The sequence below is a fragment of the Hippocampus guttulatus genome, chromosome 4, assembly GCF_054856545.1.
Source record: "Hippocampus guttulatus isolate MCC_2025c chromosome 4, RoL_Hgut_1.0, whole genome shotgun sequence".
NCBI lineage: Eukaryota > Metazoa > Chordata > Actinopteri > Syngnathiformes > Syngnathidae > Hippocampus > Hippocampus guttulatus.
Window position 1 is genome coordinate 21,892,971 of NC_141264.1, and position 19,371 is coordinate 21,912,341.

The 19,371-nt window shown below is 43.8% G+C and overlaps 1 protein-coding gene across 1 annotated transcript; it reads left to right on the forward strand.

The window, feature by feature from the left end:
• The first annotated feature begins 110 nt into the window (after nucleotides 1–110).
• On the forward strand, nucleotides 111–13,599 carry swap70b (switching B cell complex subunit SWAP70b). The gene is made up of 12 exons (XM_086109679.1): nucleotides 111–280; nucleotides 1,163–1,303; nucleotides 3,703–3,876; nucleotides 4,632–4,868; nucleotides 5,230–5,376; nucleotides 5,470–5,578; nucleotides 5,960–6,141; nucleotides 8,723–8,830; nucleotides 8,927–9,093; nucleotides 11,230–11,428; nucleotides 11,510–11,606; nucleotides 12,398–13,599. The coding sequence occupies exons 1-12, from the start codon at nucleotides 185–187 to the stop codon at nucleotides 12,514–12,516; spliced, it is 1,776 nt and encodes a 591-aa protein (XP_085965805.1). The 5' UTR covers nucleotides 111–184; the 3' UTR covers nucleotides 12,517–13,599.
• The last annotated feature ends 5,772 nt before the right edge of the window (nucleotides 13,600–19,371 follow it).

The following is a 19,371-nucleotide window of genomic DNA, read 5'->3' on the forward strand; positions in this document are numbered from 1 at the left end:
CAAAGTAGCGAAGGAATAGTGTACTCAAGAAAGTGTGATTAACGCAAATCCAAACGTGTCACATGACCTGGCCTGGTCGAGAGAGAGAGAGAGAGAGAGAGACTGTTACAGTGTGTCATCGAGGCAGAAGGAAGCAGCGCAGAAAGGAGAGCGCGTCGAAGCAGTTTAGAAGCCGACCACGGTGATGTCTCTGCGGGACGAGTTGTTGAAATCCATTTGGCACGCCTTCACGGCCCTGGACGTGGACAAGAGCGGAAAAGTGTCCAAATCTCAGCTCAAGGTAAAACATAAAGAAAGAAGGACGACGAAACTTCTTCAACAGACAAAAACAAAGCTCGTGGATGTCACGCACCTGCGTGCCATCTTCTTTTAGAGAATAGATTTTTTTTTTAGATTATAGTTTTGGGGTGTGAACGTCAAACGCGAACGTTTGTTGCTCAGTAAACTAGCAAATGGTCGACAGACAGTGCAGTAGTTCCAAAAGTTTGTCCCTGATGCCCTAACGACGATTTGAAACTGCTTTTAAAAAGCAGTTTTATTTCCAAATATTCATTCAAAACTAACCAGTGAGCTAAAAGAAAGCCATGAAATATTTCACGCCACCTGAGCTTGTTGTTGTAATGACAAATTTTTGTTGTCTTGTTATGAACTGAGGGCATTGAAGCCACAGGGATGCCAGTGTCAGCGGCAAAGCAAAGATGGCGAGCCCACTACCCCAAAAACAACGCCCCCCCCCCAAAAAAAATCCCAAACATCGTTGTTTTGGTCCATTTATTAAATGTTTTAAATTCGAAAATATTTCACTTTAGTTTCATTCAAGTGAGTAAAACCAAAACAAAAAATCAAAATGACGTATCATCATCAATTAGAAAATGATGCATACAATTTTACTGTACAAAAATAAAAAATAAATATTTTTTTTATGTAATGGAAAATAAATAATAGATAGGAACAAAACATATTTAGAAAATTACATTTAACATGAAAAAGGACATATTTCCTCATTAAATAGAAAATAAATACACCGTATGTGACAGTTACCTTTGAATGTGACACTTCATTTTGAAATCATTTGTACATCGTTTCATTCAACACAGTCAATAAACACAATCACGGTGTATACAAGCTTGTATTCCATGTTGTTTCTTGCGCGTTTTTGTAGGTGTTGTCACACAACTTGTGCACAGTGATGAGAATCCCACATGACCCCGTGGCTCTGGAGGAACATTTCAAAGACGACGACGAGGGGCCTGTTTCCAACCAGGGATACATGCCTTACCTCAACAAGTTCATCCTGGACAAGGTTAGCACATCTATGCACCTTCTCTGGCTATAAAAAATATACACACTCCTGTGAAAAGGGCTTTTTTTTTTTGTCATGTAAAAAAGATAAATCATTTCCAAACAATAATGTGAACTATAACTTGTAGCACTCGATTGAAAAAAATAAATCTTGAGTGGGGCAGTAAAACTAAACAACTGAGATAATGTGGTTGCACATATGTCCATGACCTGTCATGACTGGAGAGATTCAACCAGTCTCGTTCAGACGCATGGTAAATGACCCAGCACACACTGGCCGGCAACCTTTTAAAGTGCGTCTGATTAACCCCAGACAAAGTTCAAATGTTCTAATATAGTCCGATTTTTTATTCTTTTCTGATGTTTTTGTCGTCACATTTTAGAGCATAGGTCATGGTCCGCAGCCAGCTTCCAAAGCAACAGAAATGTGATTATTCAAAAGTATCTGTCAAGGAAAGGGTACAAAAGATTTTCCACGACAGTAAGATTTTCCAAGGCTGGAAATATACCAAGGAAGGCAGTCAAGTGGAGAAATGATGGCACAACACGGACATAACCAAAAACCAGTTCCTTCCAAAGTTTATAGTAAGACAGGAAGGAAACATGGAAGTCTCTCTTCTTTATACCACAAAAGTCTGGTATTTGAACCGGGTCATCTAGACTTAAATCAACTTTGTCTGTCTGTCAAAATGAGTCTGACAGGCTGCCATCAAAAAGTGCATTCATTGCACTGCTTATCCTTTCCTCGTTGAGTTTATCACAGGACCTTGCTCTTGTCCTTCATGGCATTTAAATATTACAATGTTGTCTTTATGCCAACACGCACACACAAGAATCCTGTGGATTTGAGTGACTTTTGCTTTTTTTTTTCCCTCGCTGCGAGTGACTTTTGGTGCTATCAGGAAATGCAAAAGTAGTGATGTAAGTTCAGGATGTGTCGTCATCGATACGTGCAGTTAAAGTAATGGCATCATTCTAGTGAGGAAACGCCACCCTGCTACACAAGGAGTCAGTCACTTTTAGTTCGTGTGTGTGTGTGTGTGTGTGTGTGTCTGTCAGTGTCAGGGTGAACCAACCTGCTGTCTGGTCACATGACTCCACAAGGCATCCCATTGTGGATATGAATGGATTCCGGAAGTCTTGAAAAAATGTTGGGTCCGCTTTGTCCCCCACATTTTATGTCTGTGCCATTTTTACAGATCATTGGGAAAAGGTGAAAATGCTCCTTTTTTTCCAGGCAAGGTGAAAGAGCCTACCATCACAACATTGCCGCTCCCCCCCCCCCCCCCCCACCCAGCCACAGAAACTTTTTGAGCACAGCTTTTGACATAAAGCTTCCAATGGAGCATCTGTACTTTGAAGTAGCTATTTTTATTTGTTTTAATTTTAAAAAGGACAAAAAGGACGGGGTTGTTTAGCTGTCTTGCTAATCTTTAAGGGAGGCGCCATTCTGAGCCTTTTTGGGAGGAGTACCACAAGTTTCCACACAAGCGCAAAGCGCCAACAGAACACAATAGCGCTTGCGTCACATCCTGTCCGAGTGTGTGTGTACTACTATAGTCTTAGATTACACATGATGACAAGGAAACTCATAATGATTTCTAAAAGCCGGTTCACTTCCAGCCCACTCATTTTGTGTTGGCGTGTGCTCTTTAAGCCAGCGTGAGTGCACACCGGGCCTGCCAGCCGTCTCCATGCTGACACTTGTGTACCTCCCCCTCCACGTTCCTCACATTTTCTCTGGAAGTTCAGCATGGTTTATTTTTGCTGTTGACACAGCCACTTCTCTTTTGTGGCACACTAGGATAGACACTATCATGGAACACCACCAGCCAGTGCCTCTTTGTTTGCCCACTTCCTGAATTTGGCCATTCAGATTCATGCTTTACTATATTCTTTGAGAAATTAGGCGAGGGAGGGGCGGGGGTGGGGGGATATAAATTCATATTGTCCCACAAATATCTTAGCATGTTAACTTGCTTCCAAAACAATGAGTCATTTTTTTGACACATTGGATGGAGATGTTTTTAGCATTTGTTGTATTTTCATCCAAACCTCACAAAAATCGCCATCAAGAAATACATATCCCTATTTTTTTCTTTGTTTCAGATACAATTTTTTTTTTTGAATCACGAAACGGATATTTATGTTGGACAGTAAAAAAAAAAAACTCACTGTTCAACAAAAAAATGCATTTTCTTTTTGTGTTATTAATTTTAATGATTAAAAACAATCCATAGTTTTTTTTCTTTCTGTTGGCTATACATTATGAAAAAAAATTCAAAACGCAAGAAAAATATTGCAAATAAAAATGTTATTATGGGATGCCATGATTTGTGCAAACATGATGCTGAAGTTTGTCCCGTATATTGAGAACTTTTCTTCAATTGTGTGTGACAGGTGACGAACAACTTTGACCGGCAGGACTTTGACAGGATGTGCTGGACTTTGTGCTCCAGGAAAAACCTGGACCAGAATCAGCTGCTCATCTCCAACGAAGACGCCTTCAAAATCTGGTGCATCTTCAACTTCCTGTCCGAGGACAGCTACCCGCCGGTCATCGTCACGGAGGAGGTGAGCAGCGTCCGGCGTTTCGGTGTGGCTCTCGTGAATGGATTCCCGCGCGCTCGTTTTGGCGCATGACGAGTCGCCGAGAGTCGTTCGAGAAGAGGAAGTTGGGAACTTCCTCTTCTGTTACGAATGCTGGAAAATTTCAAGCTTTGACAAACACCGATGAGCGCAGGAAGTTTGTCAAAGTACACATGTTGGTCTTTTGCCTTTTGCTAATGCTGAGAGACACACATTCAAACTATTGCTTTCAAAGATAAGGGGAGTGCGTCAGGATACTACGAATGCTGAAAGGCATTAAAATGAAGTTATCAGTGGAAAAAAAGTGAATGCTGCGAGACTAGCATTCAAACTAATATGACCGCGCGTCAAAAAATGTGAATGATGAGAAAAGTAGTTTAAGTGAAAGAAAATCATGGATTAAAAAAAACACCCGAAATAGATTTTAAAAAAAATTTAGGATGATGCCGATTCAGATATCTGGCAGAATAAAATTACACATACAGATTGACCTGTGTATTTAAACGATATGAATGCTGAGAGACAACCATTCAAAAATTGCAACACAAAACCTTTCAGAAATGCAGACCTTTATAGCAACTTGAGGCGTGATCAAGAGTAGCCCATGAATGCTGCGAGATGAGCGTTTGATGCAACTGTGAAACTTACCCCCAATAACAACACCAATGCTATACCATGTGGCCTCTCTTACATCATCTCCCAGCATTCGCACCCAAAGTTTTGAACCTCCTCGTTTCCAGATGGAGTACTTCCTGCGCAAGCTGACGGAGGCGATGGGGGGCAGCTGGGTGGAGGAGCGCTTCGAGGACTACAAGCTGCAGATGCTCTCGCAGCAGCAGCAGCAGCAGAGCATCAGCGTATGGCAGCTCATCGCTCTGGTGGGCTCCGGACACTTCAGCAAGGGCATGGACAGACAGACCCTCTCCATGGGCATCCACGAGCTCCACCAGGAGCTCATCATGGACGTGCTCAAGCAGGTCCGTCCCCCATCTGCCCATTCCGAACTTAAAGCAGAATTGGTCAGTTTTGCAATTTTGAATTGTTTTATCAAAGTGTGGCTCTTTACTGAACCAGACATGTCCTTTTTTTTTTTTTTGCATTTTTGAAGTACCGTATACTCGACGGTGCCTCTTTATTCCATTTTTTGCCGACTTAAAGTGATGCACAGGTGTTATTTAAGTAACGAGGCACCCTTGCAGAGAACAGTCGAAGGTTTTGAATCTTGCTGCCTGCTTTGAACGGGAGAGAGTAGCACCAGCTGGTGGACCAATCGTCCAGACTGAAAAGTTAATGGAAATTACTTTAGCATTAGTTTATGTGAAGATGTATTTTGTGCAGGGCTACATGTTGAAGAAAGGCCACAAGAGGAAGAACTGGACGGAGCGCTGGTTCACCCTCAAGCCCAACTCCATCTCCTACTATGTGAGCGAAGATCAGGCTGAGAAGAAGGGGGACATCTTGTTGGATCAAGACTGCAGCGTGGAGGCAAGGATAAGCTCCTCTTGAAACGCATACGATGGGAAAGGAAAAATGGGGTGGTGAACTCGACTGAAGTGTCACGTTTTTTCTTAATTAAAGGCTCTGCCGGACAAAGAGGGCAAAAAGTGTCTCTTCTTCATCAGATCCTCAAACAAGAGTTTTGAAATCAGCGCGTCAGATAAGAAGAAGAAGCAGGAGTGGATTCAGGGTGAGTGGTTGACCTCGTCGGAACTCGTATATGGAATATAGAGCGTGCATCCAGAAGGGTTTCTCATGTTACAGCCTCATTCCAAATTAGGAAAATAATTGCATCCCTCGAAATTCTACACACACCACCGTCATGTGGTTTAGCATTTTGGGATGTTGTATGGAAAATTCCTGAGGGAGAAATGGATTTTTTTGGAATCCGTTTTGGAATGAGTCTGTCACAACAATATGTGTTACATGACAAAAACTTGCACAATGAAACTAAAATGTGCTCGAACCTTTACAGGTGAACTTGTTTGACCTCTAAAAGCCAAATAGCCCCCAAATCGTTGTGAATAGTGTGCACGAGCGTAACTGAGCTTTTCTTGTGTTTCGGCGGTAGCCATCCAGACGTGCGTGAGCCTGCTGCGAGCGGACCGCCAGGCGCCGCACCGCGAGTCGCGCCACAAACGTCGCGAGCTGCGCCTCAAGCAGCAGGCCGACCAGGAGGAGCTGCGGACCAGGATGAAGGAGCTGCAGACGGCCAACGAGGCCAAGCAGCATGAGCTGGAAGACATGAGGAAGGTGAGGACCACCAAGTGTAGGACACGTCCTCCTTTTAATGTTTATTACCTCTGCCGAGCGGAGAAGCGAGCGCTCTCGTTTTGATTGGCAGGCTGTGAAGCAATTTTTGATGTCAAGAGCACTTTGCTCGTCGCGCACATGTCCACAGTTCTGCCTCACATAGTGACATGTAGTTGTCCAGTTAGTATGCCAAAGTTGTCTTACTTAGGTACAGAAATGTCATACAGTACAGTGAAACTCCTCTACAACGAAACCTACATGGGCGAAAATAGTGTGAAATAGTGTGAAAACATTTTCATGCATGAGAGCCATTCCCACTTTTCTGCTCCCCTACAACAAAAAGTCCCCGTTTCGTGATACAAAATCGTTTTCTCTGCTCTTGCCTCGCAACAAGATTTACTACAACGAAAACAATCCCTCCGCAAAAGTCTAATCCAACCTCAGCATGCCACATATACATTTTTTGTGTGTGTTCATGGTTATGTCTGAGATCAAATTTGCAACAGTGAAAAGACCCCTGTTGTGAAAAATCTCTTGCTGCAAACATGATTTCATTGTAGAGGAGTTTCACTGTACTCTACAAGGAAAAAAAACATTATGAGTAAGGCACACTAAGCTGAATCGTCTTCCCAGTAAAGTCAAACAATGTACTCGTACGTGGGGTCTCATTGTCGATATCAGTGATATGGAGTAAATGCTCAAACAGCGTTCCATAGATGGGCAACCTTCCTTGTGGATGAAAACTTGCTGTGGTGCGAAGCAGCCACTTTGTTATTCTAAACAGCGCCATTGTTCTACAACGCTGCAGTTGCCCTCTCGGGCCAGTTTGACGCCACCCCATGAATACAAATAGCATCCACGAATCCCTCTCACCCTCCTTCCATCCCCCCCCCCCCCCCCCAGCCCCCCAGCTCATGAATAATGTGCCGGTTCTTGTCATGCAGGAATGCAGAATGAACAGGGTCGGTCACCCAGTCGGTCGCCATTGAACACGTTTTTCCGGTTTGTATCCCCAAAGCGGAGCGTCCGGGCAGACTGCCGACGTGGTCCCAATCACCTGCTCTGTGATTGGGACCCGTTAGCATTAGCGATAGCAACTTTGAAGTCATCGTGACGTGAAGTCATCCACCAACAGTAATGTCGAAAGTAGATACTTTGTTACTTTACTGTACTTAAGTAGACTTTTTTTCTGTACTTAGTGCTCCTTACGTTGTCAAAATAGGGCAAAAAAAAAAGGTGTAAAGTCGCCTTGGTAGAGATCTGGATTAATTGAGATGTTGGGGTCTTATCAAGCAGATGATGTAGGGACAGAAAGAACATTCTGTTGTGCCAGCCTCAGAAACACCAAATATATTTTTAAGTTGTTGTCACTGAGCAATGTATTCATTTATTTTTTGTTACTTAGTTCACAACCTTAGCAAAGCTATAGAAACACGTTTTGAGAGCACAAATGTTGACTCACCGCTGTTGTAGCTGGACTTGTAACATGTTTTGTTTTTTCTTCTCGGAATGAGCCCTATCGAATTAAAGGGGAAGTCCATCCAACCAGCCATTATCCGATCCCGCTTATCCTCACAAGGGTCGCGGGTGTGCTGGAGTCGATCCCAGCTGTCTTCGGGCAGCCGGCGGGGGACACTCTGAACCGGTTGCCAGTCAATCGCAGGGCACACATAGACAAACAACCATTTGCAATCACACCTCGGGACAATTTCGAGTGTTCCATTAACCTGCCATGCAGGTTTTTGGAATGTGGGAGGAAACCGGAGCACCCGGAGAAAACCCATGGGGAGAACGTGCAAACACAACACAGGAAGGCCCAATCGAACCCCGCATCTCTCCGCACTGTGAGGCGGAAGTGCTAACCAGTCTACCACCATGCTGCTTAAAGCGAACGACAACTCCCAACATTTCTTTACAATCTAAATGTCAAACCATATTAATACCCGAACCCCGAAATCGATTCTATTGCTATTATTTCCATTGTGGGGCAACCGAAACAGATTGGGATTCACCGTTGTTCAAGTGGGTGCGCAGCGCGTGTGAGTGTGCGTCCGACACTCTGGTGTGCTCACTGGCTGACACACTTTGTCTTGGTGCTGAATGCACAAGCATTTGCCATTGAGGTGCCACTCTTTTGTCCGGCGTAGTTTGTGACTGCATGAATGCACAATGAGACCATGTGCACGCACGTAACACAATGTCAGATGCTGCACAGAAGTAAATGGAGTGCTTTATTAGTTTGTTTGTTGCCATTGATCATTGTATTCTCTCTCTCTCTCTCTCTCACACACTCTTGAAAAGTATGTATTGATGTTTTTTTTGGTGTCATTTATCTCACTAGATGATCGTAAATAATATATAACATAACTCCGGGTATGTTCTGTTGGCCAGACGATTTTGATGTTTTTGGAATGTTTTCTCTAAAACTCGGAAAAGAAGACAAGAGATTGTTTTGGACAAAAAGTTTTTTGTTGTACTTTGGTGCTGGCGGCAGGTCATTTTGTTCGTTTGGTGTCTTGTAAGTGTGTATGCATGACACAATCATAAAAATGTCATTCATTCATTATGTGGTCATGGTCAGGCTCTGGAGGAAGCGGCAGCCAATGCGGCGGAGGAAGAGCGGCAGCGGCTTCAGACTCAGGCCGACCTCCAGGACCGCTACCGGGTGGACCTGGAGAGAGAGAAGATGGTGTGTGTGTGTGTGTGTGTGGACTCTTGTCCAGCTTCACGTTCAGCGGGCACAACATTAGGAACACCCTTGTGTGTGTGATCTACACGTGTTCAGGTTAGGCAACAGATGGAGGAGCAGGTGGCCCAGAAATCCACGGAACTGGAGCAGTACCTGCAGAGGGTCCGAGAAATGGAGGACATGTACCGGCGGCTGGAGGACGCCTTGGAGGAGGAGCGGCGCACCCGCCAGGATGAGGAGACCGTCCGCAAGCTGCAGGCCAGGTCAGTGCGTTCAAAATATGACAAAAGGTTTGTCGGTCCGGTGGTGTCGCAAAGGATTCATCGATTAAGCAACAACTCGTGTACAGGTCAAGAGCAAATTTGAATCAGAGGTGGCTGCTGATTAAAAAATGTATTTTTTTTTTTTTTTTTTGGATCAGGTTTTTGAGATTTTCACCATTTGGTTTTAAGTTTGACCTCTAAAGGTTGCCCAATATGGATTTTACCACACATCGTGTAATTTATAGCAATGAGGTTTCAGACAAATTCCACCTGCTATGAACCTAACCCTTAATTCGGAACCGTCCTCAAATTGCATTTTATCAGAATCATCTGCCCTGTGTCAACCGTCGAGACTTTCAAGTTTCTCTTGTTATATATAAAACTCTTATTATTTAAAAAAAAAATATAATAATAATAATATGAAACCCTGATGTGCGAGAGGAAACGAGCGCAAATTGACGGCTTATTTCTACTTAGGACTTTTTTGTAGGTCTACTCATAGTTCACATGCCATCAAATTACACGTACCAGTTTCTAACTAAAACCGCTTTAGGGGATGAATTATGAAAAAAAAATCAGCAAAAAAATTCAGACAAATGAAGGGTAAATACAAGAGTTTTATGTCCTGGGAAGAACGGTGGCCTTATTAAATGGTCTCACAAGCAGTCACATATTCGAGTTCCTCTGTGACCTTCCTTCCTCTCTGCTGACGTTAACTTTCCCGACCAGGGAGCGACTGAGTCGGCACCTTTTAACAAAACAACAGACGCTGAGTGTTCAAAGTGGACCACACGCATGAAGAACATAAATCGGGAGCTGTAATCAGATAGAGCAGTGGGTTGCAAAATGGCTTCCATTTGCAATTAGTCATTATCCTGAAAGGATAAAGAATATATGCCGTAAAGTATTGTTACATTTTCTGTTGTGCGTTCGTGGTCAAATATCCATTGCTTATATAACACTACAGTGTTGCTGCTGGGTTTGTTTAGTCTGCCTATGGCGTACTGATGAACCCCCATCATGATGTGATGCGACAGCACCACCTGTTGGCTACGCTTGCTACTTTCCAAAGGTTACAGTGGGAACTTGAACAAAGTTGTTTGAGTAACTTATTATATTTCAACTGTATTACTCGTCGGAAAAGTTCACCAGCGTTAATACAACAGTCAAATGTCAAATCTACAAAAACAACTCCGCTTTAACGTCAATGATGAATGACACGTTTAGTGACAAAATGATGGACGTGTTGTCGTTACGCCTCATTTTATTTGTGACCTTAAAATGCTTTTTTTTTTAACAAGACAGATGGTCCAGCTCATTAGAATATGATGTTGAAAAAATGAAAATGATTGAATAAAATATAAGAGTTTACTCTGATAATAAAATCTCACCTCAGGTGCAAACACGTGACCAAAGATCTTCATTTGGCATGATTTCATTCAGAATGCCCAAAACGTCTCCATGTAAACCTGACTGCCCACCATCATATCTTCCTTACTCCCTGTTCTTCTTCCCACTGGCATACACACACTCCCTACAGCGCCCTCTCAGGTGTGGGGGGCGATACACACTCAAAAGCAAAGTAGTCACACAATCCACACCAAAAAAACAGACTGTCAGTTACACTAACTTTTATTTTGAAGTTGGTCCTCTGAAGCAATTTTTGTGGCACCCGACCTGACTTGAACTGTAGCGCAATATTCAATTTCCAGTACTCATGCACACCGGCGCACCACTTATATACGGGGCTCCAGACGGCCCCTAAATGTTGACAGTCTGGAATCTATAAAATTTGAGATGGTGCAACAAAATTTCTCACCTACTCGCACCACTAAACCAATAAATTCTATGACCAATTTGCCTTTTTTTTTTCTTAGTTCTACAATATTTTGTTTGCTGACAACCTTCTGATCCACTCTTATGCCCATTTATCAGTAACGCGAAGTAAAAACTATTGGAGATGTGAATATTTTTGTAATTTATGCATGTGTCCCGATAATCTGTACTCAATTTTGGGTTAGGCGACACCGTGTTCTTAGTAAGAAATAGTCTGCACACACACGTATAAAAATAAGTGTGTACTGTTTATGTATAGTGGTTACCATTCGCCGCTAACGGTGGCATCGGTTGGCGCAGGTTGCTGGAGGAGGAATCAGCCAAGCGGGCCGAGCTGGAGGAGATCCACCTGAGGCAGCAGCAAGCAATCTCGGAAACGGAGGCCCAGAAACAGGAACTGCAAAAGGAGCGGCTGGCAAAGGACAATGCCCTGAGGGATGCCATGATGCAGCTGCAGCAGCTGGAGCAGGACAGGCAGGGGGCGCTGGAGCAGTACCAGGTCGGATCATGCACACCCCAGTCACAATATGATGAAGAGTAGATGATTCTGATCATGATGTTATTTTTTGGCGTGAGTCAGACGGTGATGAAGAAGCTGGAGGACGCCACCAATAACACAAAGACGTGGAAGCACAAAGTGGCCGAACACGAGGGCTTCTTGCGCCTCATTCAGCCAGGTAACCTAGAAAATGCCTTTTCACAAGATTTCCTCTAATATGTCTTTTTTCGTCTAATATTGGGTATTTTGTATTGACCAGTTTGGCAGTACTATCCTATTTTCTTACAGTAAGAATTATATAAACTTTGTTGTAGTTTGTCTCATCATTTTTTTCCGTTCAATATTTTTATCGTTTTTTTTCCCTTTAATACTGTATATCTCTATCTTTATTTTCTCATATAGTTGTAATAATAATTGTTCTTATTGTCCACTTTTCATCCTTGTATTCTTGTAATATTTATGCATTACTCTTCTATTTCTAATAATTGCATACTCTATTTATAATCTATTGTTTTATTAGATCATATTTTTGTATTTTTCATTCCAAGATTTTTGGGGTGTAGTTTTATCCAGTATGTTTTAATATTTCAATATTTTTCATCTAATCTTTTTGTATTTTTCATCCCAAATTTGTGTTCACTACTGGTCCAGTTTTCCTTAAAAGTCACATTTGTGTATTTTTGGTCAACGGGCTGCCACTTGTATGGCATTTTTCTAACTTCTGCACTCCAAGTGCCTTCCGCTGTTCTGCCATTGACTGTACCGACTGATGACGCAGCATTAGGCGCAACTGGGAGTTCAGTATCTTGCCGAAGGACACTTTCACACGGTCACGATGGGGATTAAACCCCCAACGACCACTCTCCTACTGAACCATGCCGCCCAGAGCATGAATGTTCTTGTAGCTCTGGATGTGTCATTATGTATTCAATCGGAGCTGATGAACCTTCTTCCTTTCCGACCTGTCAGGCTCCAAAGCTCATCAGATGATCACAAACTGGGGCCCGGCCGCCTTCTCGGATGCCGAGTTGAGCCTGAGGGAGAAGAAATGGCAGGAAATGAAGAACCAGGTGACACCGGCGCAGTAGACAACAACTGCGACATCAATGCTAACGGCTAAATCACAGCGGGAAAGGAAATACTGTCATTAATGTGATGTTTTGTACGTGCTGTTCTCACCACCTACCTACATGTTAGGCAACCAAAATATTAACTTATATAAACTTAATTAATTGCGACCATACCTAATTAAGTGTCCAGTGAGCCTACTTTTGGTCACTCCTAATTGAGATTAATATGGAAAAATGGAGGCGGACTGGTTAGCACGTTCACCTCACAGCGCAGGGGTCGCGGGTCCCCTGCCTTCCAGTGTGAAGTCTGCATGTTCTCCCCGTGCTTGCGTGGGTTTTCTCCGGGTACTCCGGTTTCCTCCCACATTCTAAAAACATGCACGATAGGTAAGTGGAACACTCGAAATTGTCCGCGGGTGTTACTGTGAGCGTGAATGGTTATTCGTCACTGTGTGCCCTGCGACTGGCTGCAACCTGCCGACTGACTGAGGATAGCCGGCAAAGGCTCCAGGACGCACGCGACTCTCGACAGGATAAGCGGATTAGATCATGGATGGATGGATGGTTGCCATTTCCGAACCGCTTGATCCTCACTAGGGTCGCGGGGGGTGCTGGAGCCTATCCCAGCCGTCTTCGGGCAGTAGGCGGGGACACCCTGAATCAGTTGCCAGCCAATCGCAGGGCACACAGAGACGAACAACCATCCACGCCCACACTCACACCTAGGGACAATTTAGAGCGTCCATTCAGCCTGCCATGCATGTTTTTGGAATGTGGGAGGAAACCGGAGCACCCGGAGAAAACCCACGCAGGCCCGGGGAGAACATGCAAACTCCACACAGGGAGGCCGAAGCCGGAATCGAACCCGGTACCTCTGCACTGTGAAGCCGACGTGCTAACAACTGGACTACCGGGCCGCCCCTGGATGGAACCGTGGATGTAAATATGTTGTATTTAACTCGCAGTACATTCAGCGCACATGCTAATAATAACGAGTGAACCTTTTAAGACCGCTGTATTTAGCGTAACTTGAGCGTGTTGTCATTTTAAAAATGTGAACAAATATTAAAATGTGGAATTAAAAAAAAAAGATTGTTAAAACTGAGTGAACCGTCTTGAATTTGAGAACATGATGATTTTTGGTTCTGCTTTTCATATCAGTTTGAGGCTGCCTATCAGTTTCAGTAAGGGACGACACGCTGGCTGCATCAAAGCATATTCCATCATCAAACAGTTTCGTATTCTTCACGTTAATGTCCACAAGCCAAAACTTTGATCACTTAAATCCATTGTTAGTGTTTTTTAAATGTATTTACATTATTCTGCTCTGGGCAACAATGCTTTACCTTATTTTGTGTGTGTGGGGGGGGGGGGGCGCGTGTGTGTGTGTGTGTGTGTGTGTGTGGTGAAGGAGTTTCATCTGGGTAGAAAACGTGCGGGAAATTTCTGTGACCTTTCCACATCACGCTTCAATTTTTTTGGTCTTACCTGTTGTAGTTTGGCAAATTATTTTCTAACTTAATTTTATGTCATGTTTAATTGTTTTTTTTCTAATTTGTTTATTTTTGCCATATGATATTTTTGTAATGTTATTCCAACATTTTCTTACCAAATACGGACAAGCTGCGAAGACCCTTTTGTTTTTGGTGGCAATTATTCTTATTATTATTTACAAAAATTAATCGAATTCTTGCTTAACGAAACGTGCACGAAAACTTTGCACCATATTCGGGCCTGGTGATAAATTTGACATTTTAAAGGCGTTATAAACGATAAAAACAAAACAAAACGAAGCTGAAGCGCTCACCTAGAATGGAAAAATCAAAACTCATTTGACCTCGGCCGAGATATTTCAGCATTCTCAACAGAATTGAAGGTCAAACCAAACACTTTCTCTGTTTGTTTTGCCTGAAAATTCCCATACTTAAGTGATTTTCCTGGAAAAAATCAAACTTGATCACTCAAAAAAGAAAAAAAAAAGAATTTACTGTTGGCACAAGACTTCCAGTTTGTAAATAGACATGATCCGGCCTTCAACAGCAGGGGGCAGCACAGACACCAGAGAGGAAACCCAAATTGTCAACAAGGTGAAATCCGAGTGAAGGAAAACGACTATTGATATCTGACATCAATTATTTGGAACACGACTGTAAGGAATGACAAGGCCAAATTCCAAAGAGTTTGCTTCATGTTGCGTGACGGCAGTTTTTCTGCAGCATCTGGACCGACACTGGAGTCAGTCGTAAAAAAAAAAAAAAAACTTGTAGGGTTGGTCATCGTCAAGCTTTAAAAAAAAAAAAAAAAAAAAAAACATTTGCAAGATTGCGAGGACTAAAAGCAGGCCGGGATTTCACTTGGTCCAAAAAGACAAAGAAGACACCAATTGTAGTACAAGGTGTCCCGAAATCACAATCCACTCCCTTTTTTTCAGTTTCATTTGGACAAACACTGAACTCGAGCAGGTGTTTGTGCAAAGTCAGCTCGATTCTGTGTCCCGGCCTTCCTGTGTGGACTTTGCATGTTCTTCCCTGTACCTGCGTGGGTTTTCTCCGGGTACTCCGGTTTCCTCCCACAGCCCAAAAACATGCATGGCAGGCTGATTGAACACTCAAAATTTTCCCTACGTGTGACTGTGAGCGCAAATGGTTGTTTGTCTACTGGCAACTCTAATCCAAGTTTACAACCCCATTTTGAAACCCTAACCCTAATTTAAAACCCTACTTTGAAACCCTGACACTAGTTTAACCCTTTCAGGGACAGCAGTTGCTACAGTGGACAGCTTATCATGTTATCAAGTCACAGGGTGCATGAAAGGCTTAAAACCCGAGTTTGAAACCCCTAACCCAAGTTTACACCACCACGTTGAAACCATAACCCTCGTTTAAAACCCTGACGCCAGTTTAAAACCCGACTATTAAACCCTAACTAAGCCTTCTGTGAAAGGCCATACAGACGAAAAAAAAAGGTTGAGCAGTCAAATGGGATTCATGGCTTATTTATGACACAACACTAATACTAAATCGATACCGAACAAAACTGCTCTAAAAATGAGGATAGAATAAGGGCGGCCCGGGGGGCGGCACACTGCACACTTTCCTCTCACATTCCAAAAACATGCATGGTAGGTGAGTTGAACACTGAATTGTCTGGGTGTGATTGTGAATGTGAGGTTTTTTTTTTTGTGTCTTTGTGTGCCTTGCGATTGGCTGGCAACGAGTTCAGGATGTCCCTTTCCCACTGCACCAAGATGGCTGGGATAGGCACGCTCGAGACTGGTTCAGGTTAACTCATTCACTCCCAAAGACGTTTTTAAACGTCTTTTCAGACTTGGTCCAGAATTGGCTGGTACTGAATGAGTTAATCATGGATGATTTTAATTTTTTTTTTTAATCTCGAAATGAAACAAAAACTAGCCATAAGGTCAAATCCAAAATATAACCCTGATAGAGGATCCTGAAAAATTATGGAACAAAGTAAAGTTAAGCACTACCTGGAGGGGTAAGAATAATAATTGCCATGTGGCCCCCCCAAAGACTGAGGTCTGGCGACAGCTCATGTCTGTCCCGATGCTACCTGACACGAAACATAGTTAGCACTGTCGATGGTGCTTTTAAAAATGAGTCAAATACATACATGTCAACCTCGGCTAATAGCTGCCCTTGTAAATGATTACGATTCCCCTTACAAAGCAACAAAAAAAACCTTCCAACGGCTTACCACGCATGCGCACATCATGCTTTATCAATCCGACCGTGCGCAGCGATGAAAAAAAAAAGATGATTGAGGATTACTTTTGCTGGTTTGCCGTGACAATAGTAGCGATCGACGACGGCATTGTCGTTGGCTACCAGCAGGTGAGACGTTCTGGATTTGAGCCGAAATGGTCTTTGCGAGATCGGTTCACAATTGTTTTTCTTTTCGTATCAAAGTTGTAATACGCCGTATATGATTTGAAATGATAAAAAAAAATGTATAAAATACGGGGAAAACGTACAAGTTGACAGGTATGCAAATAAATCCTCGATTTGAAAACGTGTCGGGGGGGAAAAAAAAATCCCCCTGCTCAGCCCCCCGCTTCGTTCTTGCTATCGTGCTAGCGCGCCGCCACTGCCCAAACAAAGCGCAAAAACAATGTGGCGTCCAGATGCGCTCGGCACACAGGCTTTTATGCAACAAGACGTAGCATCATTAACGCTGAACGCCGCGCCACATGTGCCAAAGCCCCCCGCCCCCTCCTTCCTCCCTCTTCCCCATCACCCCCAGCGGCGCCTGCATCCCATCATGCCTCGGGCTCTTCAAACATCCTTGCACCGGAGGTTACGAGCATTGCGGCTCGCGTGCCGCATTCCAGCGACGTGATGCAAAGCAGAATTGCTCTAAACTCTCGCAGGGGGTGCGAGTCGGTGCGCATACGTTAGGAAATAAGAGTTCAAAAGTTGGGTTAAGGGCCTCTCACTGCCCCCCCCCCCCCCCCCCCCCCTGAGCATCTTCGATGCAAAAGCCTCGGAGGAATTTCCAACATGAGTGTTAGGAATGTCAGGCATGTGCGGCGAAACGGCGCGGAACAGCGCGCCGGACAATTCATGCACCCCTGGGGGTGCCGCGGGGAGGGCAAGCATCTGGCGGGGAGAGGAGACCAAAATGGCCGATCATTGCATCCTCGCTGTATACGTCTCCGAGGGTGAATCAAACCAACAGATGTTGTTGAGGATGTTGTTGAGGAAAATAAAATACGGGAAAAAAAGTTTATCAGCGGGCTCCGACATATGGTCATAGAATACAAATGTTGTTTTTTTTTCACATAATATGCAATTATGATCACAAATTAATGCATACGCCAGGGGCGTGCTTAGGGCACAGGCAATGGAGCGGGCACCCCCCCCCCCCCATACACACACACACACGCACACAAAACACGCATTGAGTCAAGCGTTTGCCCTTTGAGTGGGCGTGGCCTATGCAAATAAAGGTGCAGCAAGCACGCCCTGTCATTTAGAATGAATTCTGATTCAACATTTGCATAATTTGCGAAGACAATGGGCACGCCTGATGAATCCGATGGTCATTTTGCACTTATTTCGTTCGTTTTAATTTGCTTTTATACAGAAAAAAAACCCAACCTTGATTCAGTTTTAATCTTTGATGTGTGGCATTTGTTGAGCGTGAGACAAAAAAAAAAAAGGTCACAATAAGTATTGTCATAAAAACTCAACAAAAAATTGTCACAAACAGATGAACGATCCACAAATAAAATTTACACACAAAATAAATAAATCAACCCTAAAATAGCTTACATATCGAAAAATTTATCAATTTCAAGGCTCCATTGCAACCGTACAAATAGATTTTACTGTCTCTGATTGTACAATAATTTTTTTCCTATTGATCATTTTATTTAGGTTTTTTTTGCACTTTTTATGGTCCATTGCAAATCTTGTTCTCGTTTCGAAAATGACTTTTATGTTTCGCCTTCCCAATATGGAATCGATGTTGGCTGTTGACCAATCTGAAATTTGTGACGGATGACGGCGAGAGCACATGTACAAGGGTGCAGGATGAGGGACTTTGTTCTAGAAAGACCCTGTCTCCAATCAGCCCGGTTGACCGAGGTGGAATCAAAGGCGACTTTACCCGTTTGCTCGCAACACCTCAAAATAAACGATGACAAGAAAGTGCCTTTGACCGATATATGTCTTCAAGGTTAGGCTCATACTCTGCCTAAGTAGGCTGCGCTCAATCAGCAGACAAATGCAAAGTAGGACACCCAGTCAAAGATGCGCCCAGACAGAATAAATAAGCAGCAAACTCGTTTGAGAGGACGGCTCGTCTCCATGGCGCTGCTTTCTCGACGTGGAATGCTTTTTACGTGACAGCCAGCGTCTCCTCCTGCTTTTTTCCTCCCCCGTGAAGACAAAAGAATGTGTGGCAAGGCGCAAATATGAAACACAAGTGTGAGTTTTATGTTGGGGGGGGGGGGAGCAGCGAGCGTCTTCCAAACCCCCCCCCCACGGATCGGAGCCGTAGTCCCGCCAGCGCATCCAGTCGTTCCATCAAAGGTTTGGCCTGCCACCAGTGCCGCATTGTTTATCCTCTCCAATAATAGCTGAGCACAGCAGGATCGGAGGAACCGGCACGCTTCCTGCGCCATCATCCAAGGGGAAAGCGCGGCGTCCATTGTTTGGTCCCCCCGCTACCGCCCCCCACTGACACGGTGACGCTTTCGAGGAGGAAGGCCGGTCTGGATGTTCTCTGCGGCGCACAGCGAGCGCAGGGCTCGAATTTGATCCTTGCTTGGTGTCTCTTTGGTACTCGGCGCCCAGACAGAAAAATAAGCTTCCGATGACGTTAAACCAGGGATGTCTGAGTCCAGTCGTCGAGAGCCCCTTTTCAGCCTGTTTTTTTTTCCAAGTCAAGTACAACTTTATTGTCAAATGTGCTGTATGTGCAAAATACAGCGGCAGATGAAATTTCTTCCCTCTCAAGACAACATCAAACAAGAGGAGCCGCTGCGGGTGCCCGCGCCGCCATCAAAAGAAGAGTTAAGATAAAATGACAAAATAATACAAGACAACACATTAGACAGAGACAATTGTGCAATCTTAACCACTTTTCCTGCATACACTTTGTTGTCTGAAGCGGTTATAGATGAAGAATTTAAGATGTTTTCCCCTCCTTCAGCACAGTTTGGTATCAGGCTTCTGCAAAGCTTGCTTTCGAGGACTGGACTTGGGCACCCTCGCGTTAACCTTTTCAGGGACAGTGGTTTCAAGGGTAAATGTTTAAAAACAACCATGTATAGTAAGGCGTTTTTGGACTAAATTTTTAGCCGAAAAAAACGACCATGTATAGTAAGGCGTTTTTGGACGAAATTTT